Genomic DNA, 18,538 nt, shown 5'->3' on the forward strand with positions numbered 1-18,538 from the left:
TGAGCATAGTCCAGTCCCCATCCCCCGCCACTGGCCTGAGCCCACAGCAGACTCCAGGTCCTGGCGAGCAGCGGGAGGGGGAGAGAGTGCTGGGGAGCTGTCACAGGGTGCCACACTCAGCAACAAAGGGAACGTTACCTGCTGCTGCTGCTGCTGCTGCTTCGGCAATGCTGCACGCACAGGAGAGGCCTAAGCACTGAGGCTGCCACATGGACGTCAGGCTGCGCATGGGCGGGGTAAGGCGCTGTGCGAGGGACACTCCATTCCACAGGGCATTGGGCACCTTTGCAAAATTAAGTTCTCCCCAGCAGCAGTGGGAATTCGGCTGTGCGGGGCCGACTGGCACTGAGGCAGTGGTGGACTCTGGGGCTCCAAATGCACCCAGCACCGCTGTCTGCATAAGGGTCCCCCCCACCTGCCCCAGATGGCAGTACAGGTTGTGCGGGGAGTGAGGCTGCACGTAGGAGCTGTGGGCGAAGGGATGACGTGTGTGAATAAGGCAGCCAGTGCCTTCCTCACAGAGGGCTGGAGCAGGCAGGAGGTGTGTGTGAGCTTTATACATGCAAAACAAACAAAATAAGGTTTATTCATGTCAGTAGTTTAAAATGCCTTTCACTATTACTAAATATCACTTATTGGATCAGCATCAGTTGATATGGTTGGTTAATCATCAGCTATCAGTATTAGCCACAAAAAATCATTATTGGTACACCACTAATTGCTATACTTTTTTCTTGATTTATAATTATTTAAATCTTACTGATACATGTGACTTCCAAATTACTATTTATTATCATTTCTGCTGCATAAATTACTCAAGGTTATTTGAAAGATTATTAGAAGTGAATAACAACTGTAATATCTCTTATTTGCATCACCTCAAATTTCATTGTTTCATTTTCAGTACTGAAAGAACTGGACCGGTAATGAAGACATCGGTTGCTACTGACATTTCATCTATATATATTTTGTCTATGTTAACAGGAGTTACATGTACTGGAGGTATTGGATATATAAACCAGTACATCCATCAAGAATACACAACTAAAATTTGTTTAAGTGTTCATGGGGTTTCTCATATATTTCCTGCCAGGAAGCTTACAACTGCAAATGCATACGACTGTCTGAAAATAAAAGGTCTCTCAAGTCTGAAGTTCAAAAGGAAAAGTTGTAAGTGTTCACTACTTTTCCAGATATGCTTTCTTGGCTGTACCATTTGTGTTTACTTGAATATTTAGTAAAAATTAGTTCCTAATTCTGTAATCTACTATGCACTGCAGACTACAGTGCCTGTAAAGACTCTCTGTTTTCCAACTGTACTGTTAATAGCAGGATTAATGTCTTATGGACCGGAGTAGCTATAAGCTAGGTGTAAAAATTACTTAAGTTTAGCTACTAGAGGTTTGAGAGTATGCATCACAAGGAAACTTTTAGCTACATGAGCTAATATTCCTTCATCCTCACACACAACTTCATTATTTTAAGGTTTGAAGGTCCAGTAATATAGGTGATTTGTGTATCAGGGTACTAAAGCACAAAAGAAACATTCAGCAGTGGGATAGCTAGCTGCTGATTTTCTTCATGCTGTCAAACATGATATGAGATGTGACAAAGTCACTCTCTTGAGTAAATTGTAACTACTATATGAAACGTCACAGTACCTTATGATATATCACAAGGTAACTCTTGGGAGTTAATTCATGTGGAGGTAACTTGCTATAAAAGAATTGAAACAGAATCCTAGAAAATGAATGAAGTTAAAATTATCAGCCCACATCTTCAACATATAATGCATCATTAAATCCTAAGCCCCTAAAGCCTTGATGTACCAACAGTGCACCAGTAAAAAAATTACCTTCTCACTACCCATCAACTCCACTGGGTATTCTTTAACTGTGGCCTCCAAGCAGAAACCCATCATCATGATTAATAAACAGCAAGACATTTGCTACAACAATTGTCAGTCAGTCAGTGACTTCTCTGAGCTCATTTATCCTTCTGCTGCATTCATTGATCTAGCACCCTCTGATCTCCCTCCCCCCACTTCTTTGGAGTACCTTATTGATACTGCAACAACTCTAAGTGCATTCCATGGTGATTCACTCTGTTACTTCTACTGACCTTTCAGAGTCGTTTTGTTCTTCCCAAAGAAGAGAATATTTTTGTTGGCTGTGGGGCATTTATGATTAATGATGCATTGGGGTGTGGCGAGATCTGTCTGGAATGCATAAACATCTCATAGAATGAACGGCAGATGCCTTTTTATGCACGGGGTCTCTGTTTATATATTTATATCTACAATTGTATTTCAAGTATAAAGCTCAGAATTTATTTGCACTTACCTAATTATCAGTCAGATAATCATCAATGTTCCGGTTAAACTTAGGACAGGACTTTCAGGAAGGAAACTTTCTAAGCAGTTCTCCCTATTATCCATCCCTCAGAGATAACTTTTTTCCTGCAGAGAAGCTGTCTCATCAAATCCAGGAGATGCTAGGAGAATTAAGTGAGGTGGAACCATGGAGATCATGTCCTTTCACACCTGCTGTAGACTCTAGAAGCCTGTAAGTGTGTTGGAGGTTCTTTTTGCCCAGGTGCAGCACTTTGCACTTGTCTTTGTTGAACTGCATCCTATTTCGTTCGGCTCATTTTTCCAACCTGTCCAGATCCACCTGGATCCGTTCCCTACCCTCTGGTGTTTTAAATTTGCCCCATAATTTGGTATCATCTGTGAACTTGGACAGGGTATTCTCCACCCCCTTGTCCAAGTCACTGACAAAGATATTGAATAGCACCAGTTTAAGGACTGAGCCTTGTGGGACTCCACAGCCCACATCTTTCCAGGTCGATATCGACCCATCCACCACCACTCTCTGGGTGCAACCCCTAAGCCAATTTGCCACCCACTCGACCATGTAATCATCTACATCACAGCCTGTCAGTTTATTTACAAGACGAGCATGAGATACCGTATAGAAGGCCTTCTTAAAGTCTAGGTAGATGACATCTACCTCGACTCCTGCGTCTAAGCATTTTGTCATAAAAAGAAACAAGGTTAGTCAGGCAGGATCTACCTGCAATGAGTCCGTGCTGATTTCCTTTCAGCATTATTTCCCCTGCTGGGCTCCCACAAATGTGATCCTTAATGATTTTTTCCAGAGTTTTTCCAAGGATAGAGGTGAAACTAACTGGCCTATAGTTTCCCAGCTCCTCCCTCCTCCTCTTCTTGAAAATAGGGACCACATTGGCCCTTTTCCAGTCCTCTGGGACCTGCTTGGAGCACCATGAGTGCTTGAACAGCTGTGCCAGTGGCTCTGTTATGACACTGGTCAATTCCTTCAGCACCCTTGGATGAAGTTCATTTGGGCCGTTGATTTGAACACATCCAGCCCCTCCAAATTCCCCTTCACTAAGTCTGCGCTAACAGTTGGTGGGCTGGTGTCCCTCCTGTGTCTATCTATGATTCAATTGGGAGATTTGTCTTGGTCTGTGTCTAAGATTACAGATGCAAAGAACTCATTGAAGAGTTCAGCTTTGTCCCCCCTCTCTGTCACCAATTGCCCTATGTGGAATCAGAGGGAATGTATGCCTTGGACTTTGATTGTTTTGGTTGTGGGATGACATGGCCGCTTTGTGTGGAGTTGCTGGCTCGGTGCAGTGGAGCGGATGGGGGCAGGTGTTTGTTCTTTGTGGCTCTTCTGCCGGTGCTTCGCTCACCGCGGCCTTGAAGGTGAAGGGAAAGGGGTGTGTGCAGGGTGGATTTCCGGGTGCGAGAGGGAGGTTTGTGGGCTGGCCCTACCTCCCCCATGGTTCCCATCCTGGTGGCAGCGGAGAAATGATGAAGTAGTGTTGTAGCCGCTTTTCATGCTGGTTTCACTGTGTGATCACATGAGTTGTAAGCGACTGTTAAAAAGTATATAAGCCTCCTGATTTTGCTTTTGGGGGGGGACCCCTTCCAAGTGCTTGGGAAATCCATGTCACTTTGAAACTCCCCCTACAGCTGTAGTTTCTTTTGAATAAAAGCTTCTGCTGACCTGACCCAAAAGTACTCTGTGTGTGTTTCCACGACAATTCCTGGTGCCGTGACTTGGATCCAGAACACAGGCTGAGGAAGGAGGACCGCAGGCTACCCCCCCCCGAACGCTGAGGCGCCAAACTTGAGAGGTAAGAGACCTAATTCAAAATCTCTATTGGGGTTTCGGAGGAGGACTGCCTGTAGGCTCCCAACTTGGCCGTGGTAACTGGATCTGAACCTTGTTAAAACAGGTCAGTCTGAACCTTACTGCCGGCTAAAATTTTCTGTCTGGTAAAGGATCCCATTTTGTGTCTGGTAACGTACGTTTTAGGGAGAAACTGTTTGAGGCACCTTCATCCAACAGCACATCGGGCTTGTAGTTAATTAACTAAGGCGGTGTGGGGTAGGAGGTCTGGCTGACTGAATAAATGTGCGTGTGTGTGTGTATTTAGAAATATGAGCCACTGACCAGGACTGAGACTACGGTTGGGTTCAGCCGCCCCAATTCTGCCTGACAGGGCAGTTTTGAAAGCAAGGGGACCCAACTGGAACCCTGTGACCCAGTGGACAGGGCGTCTGAGTGATTTTGTCTTTTCCAAACCCCTCGTCCCAGTAGCTTCTGCCGAAAGCAGGAGTGAAAGGATCCCTCTAGTGTTTCCCTCCCCATTTCCATTTTATGAGCCGGTGTCGGGTCAGAAGCCTTTTGTCTGGGCAGTGAAAAACTGCGGGGCAAGGCACTGAGTGGCCGGACATCCTAAATAAGCCTCTCCTACATCTCCCTGTGTGACTGAAAATGGGAACAAGTCAGTCTAAACAGGTTCCTGTCCCCCCTAAGGGGACTCCGGCGTACTTTATGTACACACACTATTCTCCCGAGACTTGCAAGTACCTGGATAAGTGGAACTGGTATACTAGGGATGATCCTGTGAAACATTTTCCACAGGAAGGAACATTTGATCAGGATAAAATAGTGCACTTGAGAGGGGCGTTAGAGTCCCGTGGATCCAAAACACCACAAAACCAGTGGGACGTGTTCTTTTATTGGTATGATGAAATGTCCAAAAGGCGGACAGAATCTCAAACTAGGAGCCTAAAAGACTCTCAAGAAAAATTAAAACAGCAGTTAAAAGCTGTTCAGGAGAAATTGGCTGCTCCCCCAAATTACACGCTGGCCACCGCTCCGATGTATCCAGCATTGCCCGGGGCGCCCCCACCACCGGAGCCAGCAGAGGATATCTTTGACCTTTGTTCGAACCCTGCTCTCCTGGGACTCCCACATCAGCAACAACCGGTTCAACATCAGGCTGCAGCCCAGGCTAGTGACCCATTAGCTGAAGCTCCTTCAGGAAATCCATCCACGGAGCTTAATAGTCCGGACTCATCCACCATATCTGCCACTCAATCATCACCAGTGTGGCAATTTACTCCTGGGTCACAACCCACCACAGGTGTATTTAGAAGAATGGGAATAGGCATGGAAAGATCTCCCATCAATCTGAGGTCCCGAACTGCACAAGTTTACCCCCTAAGGCAAATGCCAGGCATTGGCACTGATGGACAAAATATAGTAACTGTGCATGCACCCTAGACTCCAGGTGATCTCTGCAATTTAACTCGGAAGTTCCCAAAAATCAGGGAAGACCCAGAAAAATTTCAGGAAGAATTGCAGACTGTTATAAATTGTTATAATCCAACATGGGCTGACATTAATCAGCTCATGCGATCCATTTTGCCCAAGGAGACTATGCTACATCTGTACGCTGCCTGTACTTGGCCAGATCAAAACCCAGGGATTGGCCAAGACATTATTGACAAGAGAAATGCTTTGGTTCAGGCAGTTCTCACAATTTGCCCAAAAAAGGCAGACTGGACCAAAATAAATACCTGTAAACAAAACAAAAATGAACACCCCAGTGACTATTTAGAACGCCTCAAACAGGCATTTGAACGATACTCAGGAATGGATAACCCAGTCGGAAATGCTAAACAAGCAATAGTGGCAGCATTCGTCCAGGGACTTAACCCTAAAATTGCTGAGAAAATTCAAACAGTAATTATTGGCTGGGAAACTAAAGATTTGACTGAAGTCCTTGCTGCGGCTAACCATTTTCATAACAAATTGGAACGGTCTAAAGACAGTGCCGAGTTTAAGTTAATGGCCTTACAGATTTCTCAGTTGCAGGGTCCAGGTAGAGGAAGGGGACGAGGACGGGGAAGGGGAGGCCCGGGTAGATTCAGGGGAAGAGATAGATCCTTGAGCCCACAAAACCCAGGCTATGGGAACCAATGTCATTATTGCAAGCAAGAAGGACATTGGAAATCAGAATGCCCCAACCGCCCCGGCCAAGGACCCAGACCCCAGCCCCCACCTCCACTTCCTGTCAATTTTCCCAGTGTTGAATAGGACAGCCTGAGGGACAGTGACATCATTGCTCCTTTGCTTGCTACTGACCAATCTGGTCCGTTTGTTGAATGCCTTATTTCTGGTAAACCTGTCTCCTGTCTTGTCGACACCGGAGCATCCCGCTCCACGCTAAAGGCTGCTGAGTTTCCTTTTCTACCTTATTCTCCTGAAACTGTAAATGCTGTCAGTATAGGCGGACAACCTATCCCACATCCCGTCTCTGAACCTGTCTCCATCTCTATTGGCCCTTTGTCTGAAAATCATGCCTTTCTTCTTAGCCCCTGTGCACCTGTCAACCTTCTTGGTAAGGATTTGCTGTGTAAACTGGGATGCGTGATTTATTGTAGCCCAGATGGTGTTTACCTTGAGGTACTGGAACATAGGGAAACCGAGCTTGTGGCTTTGCTAACCCAAGAGTACTCTGATTCCGACACTTCCTTCTTGCAAGAGGAACTGTTGGCACGAGTACCTCCACAGCTGTGGTCCACCTATGCGAATGAAGTGGGGCACATGCTGAGTGCTGAACCAGTGCGTATCATCCTGAACCCTGCCAAGCATCCCGCTCCACGCTAAAGGCTGCTGAGTTTCCTTTTCTACCTTATTCTCCTGAAACTGTAAATGCTGTCAGTATAGGCGGACAACCTATCCCACATCCCGTCTCTGAACCTGTCTCCATCTCTATTGGCCCTTTGTCTGAAAATCATGCCTTTCTTCTTAGCCCCTGTGCACCTGTCAACCTTCTTGGTAAGGATTTGCTGTGTAAACTGGGATGCGTGATTTATTGTAGCCCAGATGGTGTTTACCTTGAGGTACCGGAACATAGGGAAACCGAGCTTGTGGCTTTGCTAACCCAAGAGTACTCTGATTCTGACACTTCCTTCTTGCAAGAGGAACTGTTGGCACGAGTACCTCCACAGCTGTGGTCCACCTATGCGAATGAAGTGGGGCACATGCTGAGTGCTGAACCAGTGCGTATCATCCTGAACCCTGCCAAGCCACTTCCTCGTGTCCCACAGTACCCCATCTCAAAGGAAGCTGAGGAAGGGATCAAGCCTGTCGTTTCCTCACTCCTTGAGCAAGGGATTATTGTTCCAATACGCTCCCCTTGCAACACACCTATCCTACCTGTCAAAAAACCTGGTAAAGATATGTATCGCTTTGTGCAAGATCTTCGAGCTGTAAATGCCGCTGTGTTACCCGCTTTCCCCGTGGTCCCTAACCCTGCCACTATTCTTTCCTGTATCCCTTCAGATGCTACATATTTCACAGTAGTGGATCTTTGTTCTGCTTTTTTCTCTATCCCTGTTCATAAGGATAGCCAGTATCTGTTTGCATTTACTTATCAGGGATTTCAATATACCTGGACAAGACTCCCTCAGGGATATACAGAGTCCCCAACCCTGTTTTCCCAGATCCTAAAAAAAGATTTGGATCCTATCACGTTCAAAGGGGGGTCCACCCTTGTTCAGTACGTTGATGATCTATTGTTAGCCTCACCCACTTTAGAGGCCTGTGAGCAAGATACTTTGACACTCCTCATGGCTTTAGCTCAGAAAGGCCACAAGGCCTCAAAATCTAAATTGCAGCTCTGCAAGTCTAAGGTACATTATTTAGGGCATGATATCTCAGCAGGAGAACGACACCTTTCCCCTAGTAGAGTTGAAGCTATCCTCAACATTCCCAAACCTATGACTAGAAAACAGATGAGGGGATTCTTAGGTGCAACGGGTTATTGTAGACAGTGGATCCTGGGTTATGCTGCTTTCGCAAAACCCTTGCAAGCATTCACTCATGATACCACCCCGGAACCCCTCCCTTGGACTCCTGAAGCCGAACAAGCATTTGTGGCCCTTAAGCAAGCCCTCACTCTTGCTCCTGCTCTTGGACTTCCTAATTATAAGAAACCCTTTACCTTGTTTTGTCATGAACGGGAAGGAATCGCTTTAGGAGTACTCACTTAGCTGCATGGTGAAAAGCATCGCCCAATTGCATATTACAGCTCTGCCCTTGATCCCGTAGCTGCGGGACTTCCTCCTTGCCTCCGTTCAGTTGCAGCTGCTGCCTTGTTGGTTGAAAAGGCAGATTCTCTAGTTTTGGGACACTCTTTAACCGTTGCAGTTCCACATGCTGTGATGGCCCTTCTGCTCAAGGGCAAAACTCAGCACATTTCCAATTCCCGTCTTACTAAATATGAGAAACTTCTACTGTCAGCTGCAAATGTAACCTTAAATCGCTGTTCAATTCTGAATCCTGCGTCACTTCTGCCTATTGCCTCTGATGGTGAGCCTCATGATTGCCTGTCTATCACAACTCAATTGTTAACCCCTCGAACTGACCTCAAGGACATTCCTATCCCAAACTCTGACCTTGTTTTGTTTGTTGATGGTTCCTGTCTTAGAAATGATGCAGGCAAATTAGTTGCGGGATATGCAGTATGCACTCAGTATGCTGTTTTGGAAGCCTATTCTTTACCCCAAGCTCGTTCTGCTCAAGTTGCTGAACTCATTGCTTTAACACGTGCTTGCATTCTTGCAAAAAATCAAACCACAACCATTTATACTGACTCTAAGTATGCTTTTGGTGTTGTTCATGATTTTGGACAAATCTGGAAACAAAGAGGGTTCCTCACTTCATCAGGGACCCAAATCAGTCATGGTTGTTATGTAAAAGTGCTCTTAGAAGCTGTTCAATTGCCTCTTGCTATTGCTATTGTTAAATGTAAAGCTCATGAGAAACCCTTTGATGATGTCACACGAGGAAATGATCTGGCAGACCGTTCTGCCAGAAATGCGGCCCTTTCTGGCCCACAGGCTCCTAACTCTGTTTTTGTTTGTTTTTCAGCAGACCAGTCTCCTTTGGCTAGCCTTTCAAGTCTGGCCCTTCTTCAAAATCAGGCCCCAAAAAAGGAAATAAATGACTGGCTGCGTGCAGGATGTTCACTGCACCCCGACTCTCTCTGGCGCTCCCCGGACGGCCGCCTGGTGGCGCCTAGAGAGCTTTTGCCACATCTTGCTCGTTTAACCCACTCTGTGGCCCATACGAGCAAAGGAGGAATGATTGCTACAGTACAAAGAAATTGGTTTGCCCCAAATTTTCCTTCCATGGCACAACAGTACTGTAGCTCCTGTCCCATCTGCTTAGCTCACAACATTGGGCAACGGGTAAAAACGACACCCGCAGCCCATCCCCCTCCATGGGGACCGTTTGTAAATCTGCAAATTGATTTTGTGCAGCTACCTAAGTGCTGTTCTTATGAGTACATTCTTGTTATTATTGATGTGTTCTCTGGATGGGTGGAAGCCTACCCATGCGTACGTGCTGATTCCATCACTGTAGCAAAGAAATTGCTCAAAGAATTCATCCCTAGATTTGGATTGCCCCTCACAATAGATAGTGACCGTGGCACCCATTTCACAGGACAGATAGTAAAAAACATCTGCCAAGCACTCAACATACAGCAACACCTACACTGTAGTTATCATCCACAGTCAAGTGGTGCTGTAGAACGTAAAAACTCTGATTTAAAAACGCGCATTTCGAAGATTTGTGCTGAAACAGGCCTCAAATGGCCTGATGCACTGCCCATTGCTCTTATGCACATTAGAAACACTGTTAACAGAAAACATGGCCTAACCCCTTATGAAATACTCATGGCATGACCCATGAGGATGCCAGCTACACCACCTGTTGCCCCTCACCAAACAGACCTACAATTAACTGATGAAACTGTACTAAATTATTGCAAGGCATTAATGAAGTATGCCAGGTCTGTTCATTCACAGGTCCAAGAAGCCTTACCTCAACCACCGGATGTTCCCTGTCACAACCTCGAACCAGGGGATTGGATCTATGTAAAGGTCTATCAACGGAAAAATGCACTTCAACCCAGATGGAAAGGACCTTTCCAGGTACTTCTAACCACTAATTCTGCTGTTCGTTGCCAAGGTCACCAAACGTGGACTCACGCCTCGCACTGCAAGAAGGTATCACCTCCATTGGACCCCGAAGCAGCTGTATTCCAACCAAGGTTGGGATCTTTCCCTGAGGCCAAGGACAAAGACCCTCAGGACCTCACTCAGGCAAGTGAGGAGCATCAGGGTGCAAGTGCTAGTAACCTCTCCCCTGCACCCAACACCTCAGCCCAGCCGGATTCATCAGTTGAAGAACGAAGATATCATCTTCGGTCTCGAAGAAAGTGAATGCTCCCATTCGGAAGATCACCACCTCGATCAAGACCAAGAGCCGACATTATCAGTCCTTTAGGTTACTTGAGCCCAGAGGACGAAGAAAGACTTTGGCTGCCATCCTGGGTTTGGCTGGTAGTGTTCTTTTTCTTACTGGTGCTGGTTATGTTTGTTGTTAAGATTCTTTGTCCCTCCTGTATCTAAAAATGGCACTGATATCCTTATATATCACACTTGGGTATCTCAGTATCACCCAAGGGGGGTGGGAGAAAAATTTGTATTTGCAGATCTCCTATGCGGTGGCTCAAGCTGGAAATAAAAGTGACTGCTGGATATGCTCTCACAGCCCAGCACACCTACACCAAGGAATCCCAATGATCGGAGTACCAATATCCCTCCAGCAATGGGGAACAATAAACGGCGGCTTCGTTAGACACTACTCGTTAGCTGCCCATCGGTCCGCTCCTAAAGAATGGAGGGCCGCCCCTGCTAACTGGATAATCTCCCCAAGAGTTTGCCTTTCTGTTACAGATCCAACAACACCGGAGCTTATAATAAAGCCACACCTGTAGGACACTACCCTCATTGCCTAGCTGCTCTAGATTGTAGCCCTGGTAGCACCAGTGGAATCCTGTTGGGTGGCGTACCCTCTCTCAATTGTACAGGATTCATGGTCTACAACTTTTCTAAGGAACCTCATGTTGCTCTCATTGCAAACAGATCGGAATTTTACATTCACTCCAATTTTACTTCTTGTGATATATCTCGGTCCAGCAGGATGGCAGCTGAACGTGGACCGTCCTATACGATGCATATCAATCGAAAGTGCCGGATAGGGCACAACAACTGTCGAGATTTGAGTACCCTTTCTGCCCCAGGCCTTTACTGGCTCTGCGGAAACAGGGCTCATAAAATCTTGCCCTGGAATTGGGTGGGGGCATGCACTCTTGGACGTGTTATCCCTGGTTTCGAAATGCATAGTGCAGTATATCTGGAACAAGTAAAGGGTTTCAACCATCACATGAAAAGGGCGGTTGGCCCCTTGGCTGCCAGAAACACAGGGTTCCGTCGATTTGTGAGAACCTTCATGCCGTGGCTTGGAGTGAGAGAATTGGAACTGGCCATAGTTAGCATTTCAGCCACAATGGAAGCTATGGGGGGTGCCACTGCGGATACAGTTCAGGCTCTGCAGCGGGAGATCTCCCAGATCTCACGGGTGGCTATGCAGCACCGCATGGCCCTAGATTGCCTGTTGGTGTCCCAGGGAGGAGTATGTGCCTTGGTAGACTCCACCTGTTGTGTCTATGTCAATCAGGACATGCGAATCGAGGCTGACATTCGCAAGGTCCGAAATCAGTTGGGGGTCCTACATCAAGTGGCCTCGGAGAATACTGACTGGGGTCTAGAGGAGGTGTGGTCTTGGCTGACCTCCTGGCTCCCGGATTTCGGGGCCCTTGGCAAGAAAATCGTGTATGGAATGTTGTTTGTCTTGATAGTTCTGATGGTGTTCTGTGTCTTGATGCAGCTGATTCTCTGCTGCGTGAAAGCCAGCAGGGGAAGCTTTGGCGGGGCAAGAGGGCCCACAGCAGAGTCTAGAGTGGTGGTGTTGCAAAGGTGTGAGCAGATTGGGGGAGAGCATGAAAGGCTGCATGGTGAAATGGAGGGGCTCATGAGAGTGGAGGTTTAGGGCTGAAGTGAGACTGAGTGCTCTCAAAGGGGGGGGGGCTGTGGAATCAGAGGGAATGTATGCCTTGGACTTTGATTGTTTTGGTTGTGGGATGACATGGCCGCTTTGTGTGGAGTTGCTGGCTCGGTGCAGTGGAGCGGATGGGGGCAGGTGTTTGTTCTTTGTGGCTCTTCTGCGGGTGCTTCGCTCACCGCGGCCTTGAAGGTGGAGGGAAAGGGGTGTGTGCAGGGTGGATTTCCGGGTGCGAGAGGGAGGTTTGTGGGCTGGCCCTACCTCCCCCATGGTTCCCATCCTGGTGGCAGCGGAGAAATGATGAAGTAGTGTTGTAGCCGCTTTTCATGCTGGTTTCACTGTGTGATCACGTGAGTTGTAAGCAACTGTTAAAAAGTATATAAGCCTCCTGATTTTGCTCTTGGGGGGGACCCCTTCCAAGTGCTTGGGAAATCCATGTCACTTTGGAACTCCCCCTACAGCTGTAGTTTCTTTTGAATAAAAGCTTCTGCTGACCTGACCCAAAAGTACTCTGTGTGTGTTTCCACGACACCTAGTTTGTCCTATAAGGGTCCTATGCTACCCTGCGCTTTCCTTTTGCTCCCTATATACCTGAAGAAGGACTTTTTGTTGTCCTTAATTTTTGTCACCAGCCTAAGTTCTAATCCTGCTTTGGCCTTCCTAACTGATTTCCTGCAAGTGCGAGCCAAGGAGGTATACTCCTCCTTGGTAGCTACCCCGTTTCCACAGCCAGTATACCTCTTTCTTTTCCCTTAGGCTTTCCTGGACTTCCCTGTTCAGCCAAGAGGGATTCTTGGCTTCTTTGCCCCCTTTTATGTGCAATGAGATAGTCTCCTTCTGCACCTGCAGGATCGCTCCCTTGAGGAACAAGCACCCTTCCTGGACCCCCATTTCACCAATGCTCTTGAGTTTTAACACCTCACTAACTAATCTCCTGAGCACACTGAAGTTAGCCTTTCTGAAGTCTAGCACTTCAGCCCTGCTGGTTAGTTTATCTACCCTTTGCCAGATAGTGAATTCAATCAGTCAATGGTCACAATCCCCTAGGTTACGTTGTACCTGCAGATTCCCCACCAGGTCATCCCCTATAGCTAGCACCAAGTCCAGCAAGGCATTTCCCCTAGTGAGATTGTATACCTCCTGCATTAGGTGGAGTTCCTGTATGCAGGTTAAGAACCTACACGAGCGGTTAGATTTGGCTGACTGCTCCTCCCAGCAGATGGTAGTTTAAGTCACCCATGACAACCATATCTCTCGACTGTACAGCCTCAAGAGCTGTCTGGAGAATTCCACTCTAGCTCATCCTCCTGGTGTGGCAGTCTATAGTCGACCCCCACTACCAAGTCCCTTTCCCCTCTTGTATCCTGACCCACAGTACCTCGGTTTGGCCCTCCTCTGATCCCATCTTGATTATAGAGTATGTATATTGTTCCTTAACATAGACAGCAACACCACACCCACCTTCCCCCCCCCGCCCCGATTCTATCCCGTCTACAACCTATAACCTTCAATGCCTACTGCCCAATTGTGAGTAGGGTCCCACCAGGTTTCAGTTAGTCCAACTTGATGCGCACAAGTGTGATAAACAGATTTCATTTGTTGCTATAGCTGAGATAAAGACCTGCTCCCTTCATTTACTGATGGGAATTTTTTTATCCTGTATCTCTTTGTGTTTAGTTCCTTTCTGTTTGCTCCAAAGCAGTATTTATTTGTGACAGGGTGTGGCACCAGTTCAGCATCCCCTTTTAGTTTCACAAAAGCTAATTCTTACTTCTATAACTTCTGTGTCAGTTCAGACACAATTAGTCTTTTTGAGTCTAAAACTGCAAGTCCCAGGGGAAACAATGCTATATTTCTATTTAAGATAAAATATGAGGCTTCAAGGCAGAGCATGGCAATGAATAAAGAATTAGGAAATAGAATTGAAAGTATTTGAGAGGAAGAGAGTCTAATTGGGTGTAGCATTACCTGAATATACAAAAGAGCTAAAACATTTGAATCTCTAATCTCTGTTTCCTATATATGTAGATGATACAGAGAAAAAAAAACAACAACTTCAGCATGGCCATACCCCTTTAGAAAGGCAAAAGTAATCACAAAAGATAACAGCAGTGATTAAAAAAAAAAAGGATACAAGAACTTTGCTCTGTCTCCAGACTGGGAGGCAGTAAGTAAAATTGAATAGTGCCATACTTAGACACTCCATTTGTTTGCAATTTGCAAGAATGGTCCCATGAAATGAACAGGATTGAACAGGAATAGTGAATATTGTATGAGTATGCTACCTAGAATGATAATAGGCTTGCCTTAGAAGAGATCTAAAACAGGTAGCAGAATTTTAAAATTACAAGAATTGTTAATATATGATTCAAATAATTTTACACTAAAACAGGCAACTTAACCAAGGCACCATTCAGCTACTAAGGGACCTGCTATCCATAACAAACAGCCATATTCAAAAAAAGTTATATTAGTAGAGTAACAGTTAAGATTAACTTTATTTCAGTCATGAACGACGTGTGCCCCCGGCAGCTGGCAGGGCATGGTGGCAGCAGCGGGAGCGTGGCGGTGGTAAGCGGGAGCTCCGACAGACACCACTGGCGCTGTTGGCAGCAGTGGGGAGGGGTGGCGAGGGCCGACTAGGGGCCGGCGACCACCCACAGACGCCTCTGGCATGTTGTCAGCAGCCAGCGGGGATCGCTGACCACCCACAGACACCGCTGGGGGGGAGGAGGGTGGCGAGCAGCAGCGGCACCTTTTTGTAGGGCGTGCACCACCACACTCAGGTGCACCTGCTATGCGTCGTTCCTGATTTCAGACTAGGGAATGGAACCTAAAACTAAATTCCAGGCTCATACCGTCACTACTGGACCACCCTTCCTTTGAAGGATTTTCACAATCGGATACTTAATGAACTTCCATGCAGTTCTAAAGCCAGTGATGCCATGGATAGATAGATATCCCACATGAGATAGCCTCAGTGTGTATCTATATTTGCCCTTTTTGACTTTGAAACATAAAGGGTCATAGTACTGACACAATAAGTTTTACTTCCATTAATTAAGATTCCATTAAAATTTGGAGTCTTTGTCTGTCTATCAGATACCTAAGGTCTATGCTTTTTTCCAAAGCTCTGTTCATAAAAATAATCCCTTATATTACTCATCCTTTCTTACCTTATTTCTCTTGTATAATATGTTGCTCTCATTAATTGCATAACATGCAGTATTTCCTGTGGGAGAGGCAAGCCTTCTGCCTTTTTGGAAGCCCTTAGCACCCTCTGAGAGCTCTAAAATATTAACCGAATGGTTTACGTAGTAATGATGCTAATGGTTGGCAGAATGTTTAAACCAGATCACTTAGAAGGAAAGTTCCAAAAGGAATTTAAAAAATATTGTAAATAATTCTGGAGCCAGGGAATAGTCATGAGTGCTCAAAATAACATTTGAGAGACAATTTTATGCCCACTTTTCAAAAAAGACATCATGCTTCCGTGGTCAAAAAGTAACGCAAGCAAGAGAGGATGCAAGCAGAATGAAACACAACTACCCTAAAGATAGGTAGTTACATTTTAAAGAAGGTGGAGAAAAATATGTTTAATAGTAGTTGCTGTGAGCTAGGTATGTAACAATGCAAAAAAAAAAAATTACCGCATAATTCCTTTTAAGATCAATGAGTTATGCAATGAAATCCCTGCTCATCTCACTGAATATTCATTCCTCTGCCATGCTCTTTGGAGCACATAATATAAGAGAAAATCTTAAAAGTAAAACCAATTTATTTCAGAACTGGTGTATTACATTGTAAGACATAACGTTTAAAACACACATCTTTCTGCAACTTTACATACTGCCAACCAGACAGAATCTTCTAAAGCTATTTGATTCTGTTCACATACCTGCAAGTAGAACTGAATCAGAAACCACACAAAAAAATCAACCACACTGTGAATAAACCTTTGTAGTGTCTGTAATGGAGTGCATGTCTAACTGCTTGTTAAAGTTATAAAAACATAAAATAAAATCTGAGTTGACACTGAAATTGGGCCAAAAGTGTAACACATACAAAAAGTACTGTGAGTGATCATTTCCTCTTCAGATAAAGTTACTGGATTAGTGTTGGAGAGAACTGTACAGTTTGATCTTGATATGTCTAGAATAGGATTTCCTTTAATGATATTTTAAATGAAACATCAGCACCACTAATAGGAAATCCATACAATCATTACAAAAAAAATCAAGGTTTTAAAGAAAATATGAAGGGGGAAAAAGCCAAATTTCACACTCTGTAGAACACAACAATAATATAGAGAGAACCAAGACTGAATTAATCAGAGATATAGCTTTAAAAATGCTCTTGCTCTACCGTAGATTCCTACAAAAGTAAGGATGGAAGGGACCTCAGGAGGTCATCTAATCCAGTGTTTCTCAACCCATGGGTCGCAACCCAAAAACTGCTTGGAGCAATTGGAGGCAGCAGGAGCACATGTATCTGCATACTCACACACACATGCACGTGGCCAGCATGCAGCCAGGGTCATGGGAGCAGCCTCAGCAGCTGGATGCCAGTAAGTATATGGGTAATGGGGGTTGGAGGTCCAGGGCTTGGGGGTGGTATGGAGGAGGACAGGTGCCTGCCATCACTGGGGGAAGGTGGCCAAGTGCTGAGGCTGTATCAGGGTTGGAGAAAGGCTCCTGTCCCTCTGGTGGGAAAGAGGGTGGGGTAGTCCTTTGTGGGTGGTGGGGAGCTGCACAGCTGAGCCAGTGGCAGCAGGCTGGTGCCTGTACTCGCAGGGGCAGTACATCCAGGAGATGCCGCTCGAGGGGCGAGTAGGGTCATGACCAGCCTGTTTGGCGTGGCATGGGAATCCCAGCCAAGGGCATGGAGGGTGACACAAGCCTCTTCTCCTCCTCTTTCCAGCCTGTACTAGAGCCAGACTTGCTCCACTCCTACCTGCATGAGCTGGAGGCACTGCAGCCACTGCACTCCAGCCTGAGCAGCATGGGGGCAGCTGGGGGCTCCCTCCAGCAGGGCTGGGGGGTAGACAGGGTCTGCGGGTTGGGAGTGAGGGGCTCCAGCCTGAATGGGATGAGGGTAGCTGGGAGCTTCCTCCAGCATGAGCCAGAGGGGACAGGGGACTGTGGGTCAGGTGTAAGGAGCACTGGACATGGCCAGGGTGCTGTGGGTTGGGACTGGCTATCAATATTTACAAAAGGGTCCTGGTACAAAAAAGGATGAGAACCACTGATCTAGTCCATCCTCTGCTCAAAGGATCATCCCAGCCAAGGCTTTTTTGAACTGGATCTTAAAAACCATCCAAGGATGGAGGTTCTAGTCTTTCTCAGTAGCCTGTTCCAGGGCTTTATTACCCTCCTCATGAGAGATTTTCCTTATCTAACCTAAATTTTCCTTGCTGCATTTTGAGACCATTACTCCTTGTTTTGTCATCTACCACCACTGAGAACAATTTAGCTCTATCCTCTTTGGAACCACCCATTTGAAGATTGCTATTAAATCACCTCTGTCTTCTCTTCTCCAGATTAAATAAACCCAATTCCCTCAGCCTCTCCTTGGAAGTCATGTTCCCCAGCCCCCTAACCATTTTTGTTGTCCTCCACTGGATTCTCTCTCATTTGTCCACATCCTTTCTATAGTGGGGGGCCCAGAACTGGACACAGTACTCCAGATGTGGCCTGACCAGTGCTAAACAGAGGGGAAGAATCACTTTCCTTGATCTGCTGGCAACAATCTTACTGATGCAGCCCAATATGCCATTAGCCTTCTTCACAACAAGGACACGCTGTCAGCTCATATTCAGTTTATTGTCCACTGTAATCCCCAGGTCCTTTTCTGCAGAGCTATGGCTTAGCCAGTCTGTTCCTAGCCTGTACCAGTACATGGGATTGTTCCATACTAAGCGCAGGACTTTGCACTTGTTCTTACTGAACCACATGAGATTTCTTTTGGTCCAATCCTCCAATTTGTCGAAGTCTCCAAATCCTAGACATAACCTCCAGTGTATCTACTACTTCCCCCAGCTTGATGTCATCTGTAAACTTGCTGCAAGTGCACTCCATCCCATCTTCCAGGTCGTTGATCAAGTTATTGAACAAAACTGACCCCAGGACCAACCCCCGAGGCATTCTACTTAATACCGGCTGCCAACTAGACATCGAACCACTGATTACTACTATCTTCAAGCAAAGGAGACACAAGCTTGCATTCCTTCATCTTAA

General features: G+C 46.1%; 1 protein-coding gene across 11 annotated transcripts; it reads left to right on the forward strand.

Moving 5' to 3' along the window:
- Nucleotides 1-58: 58 nt before the first annotated feature.
- Nucleotides 59-12,801, forward strand: LOC109280969 (syncytin-2-like). Of its 11 annotated transcripts, XM_059730932.1 has the most exons (6): nucleotides 85-236; nucleotides 905-1,002; nucleotides 1,094-1,170; nucleotides 2,465-2,564; nucleotides 4,024-4,164; nucleotides 10,202-12,801. In XM_059730932.1, exon 6 carries the CDS (start codon nucleotides 11,274-11,276, stop codon nucleotides 12,288-12,290), a length of 1,017 nt encoding a protein of 338 aa, XP_059586915.1. In that variant the 5' UTR covers nucleotides 85-236; nucleotides 905-1,002; nucleotides 1,094-1,170; nucleotides 2,465-2,564; nucleotides 4,024-4,164; nucleotides 10,202-11,273; the 3' UTR covers nucleotides 12,291-12,801. The 11 variants fall into 11 exon arrangements, with proteins under 11 accessions (XP_059586921.1, XP_059586920.1, XP_059586915.1 ...); XM_059730933.1 differs by having other exon boundaries at nucleotides 905-1,170; nucleotides 2,445-2,564; XM_059730928.1 differs by having other exon boundaries at nucleotides 905-1,170; nucleotides 10,186-12,801.
- The last annotated feature ends 5,737 nt before the right edge of the window (nucleotides 12,802-18,538 follow it).

This window comes from Alligator mississippiensis, chromosome 7, assembly GCF_030867095.1.
Source record: "Alligator mississippiensis isolate rAllMis1 chromosome 7, rAllMis1, whole genome shotgun sequence".
Classification (NCBI taxonomy): domain Eukaryota; kingdom Metazoa; phylum Chordata; order Crocodylia; family Alligatoridae; genus Alligator; species Alligator mississippiensis.

Coding starts and splice junctions, on each gene's coding strand:
- LOC109280969 (XM_059730933.1), top strand. CDS start 11,274: ATGGTCTACAACTTTTCTAAGGAACCTCATGTTGCTCTCATTGCAAAC.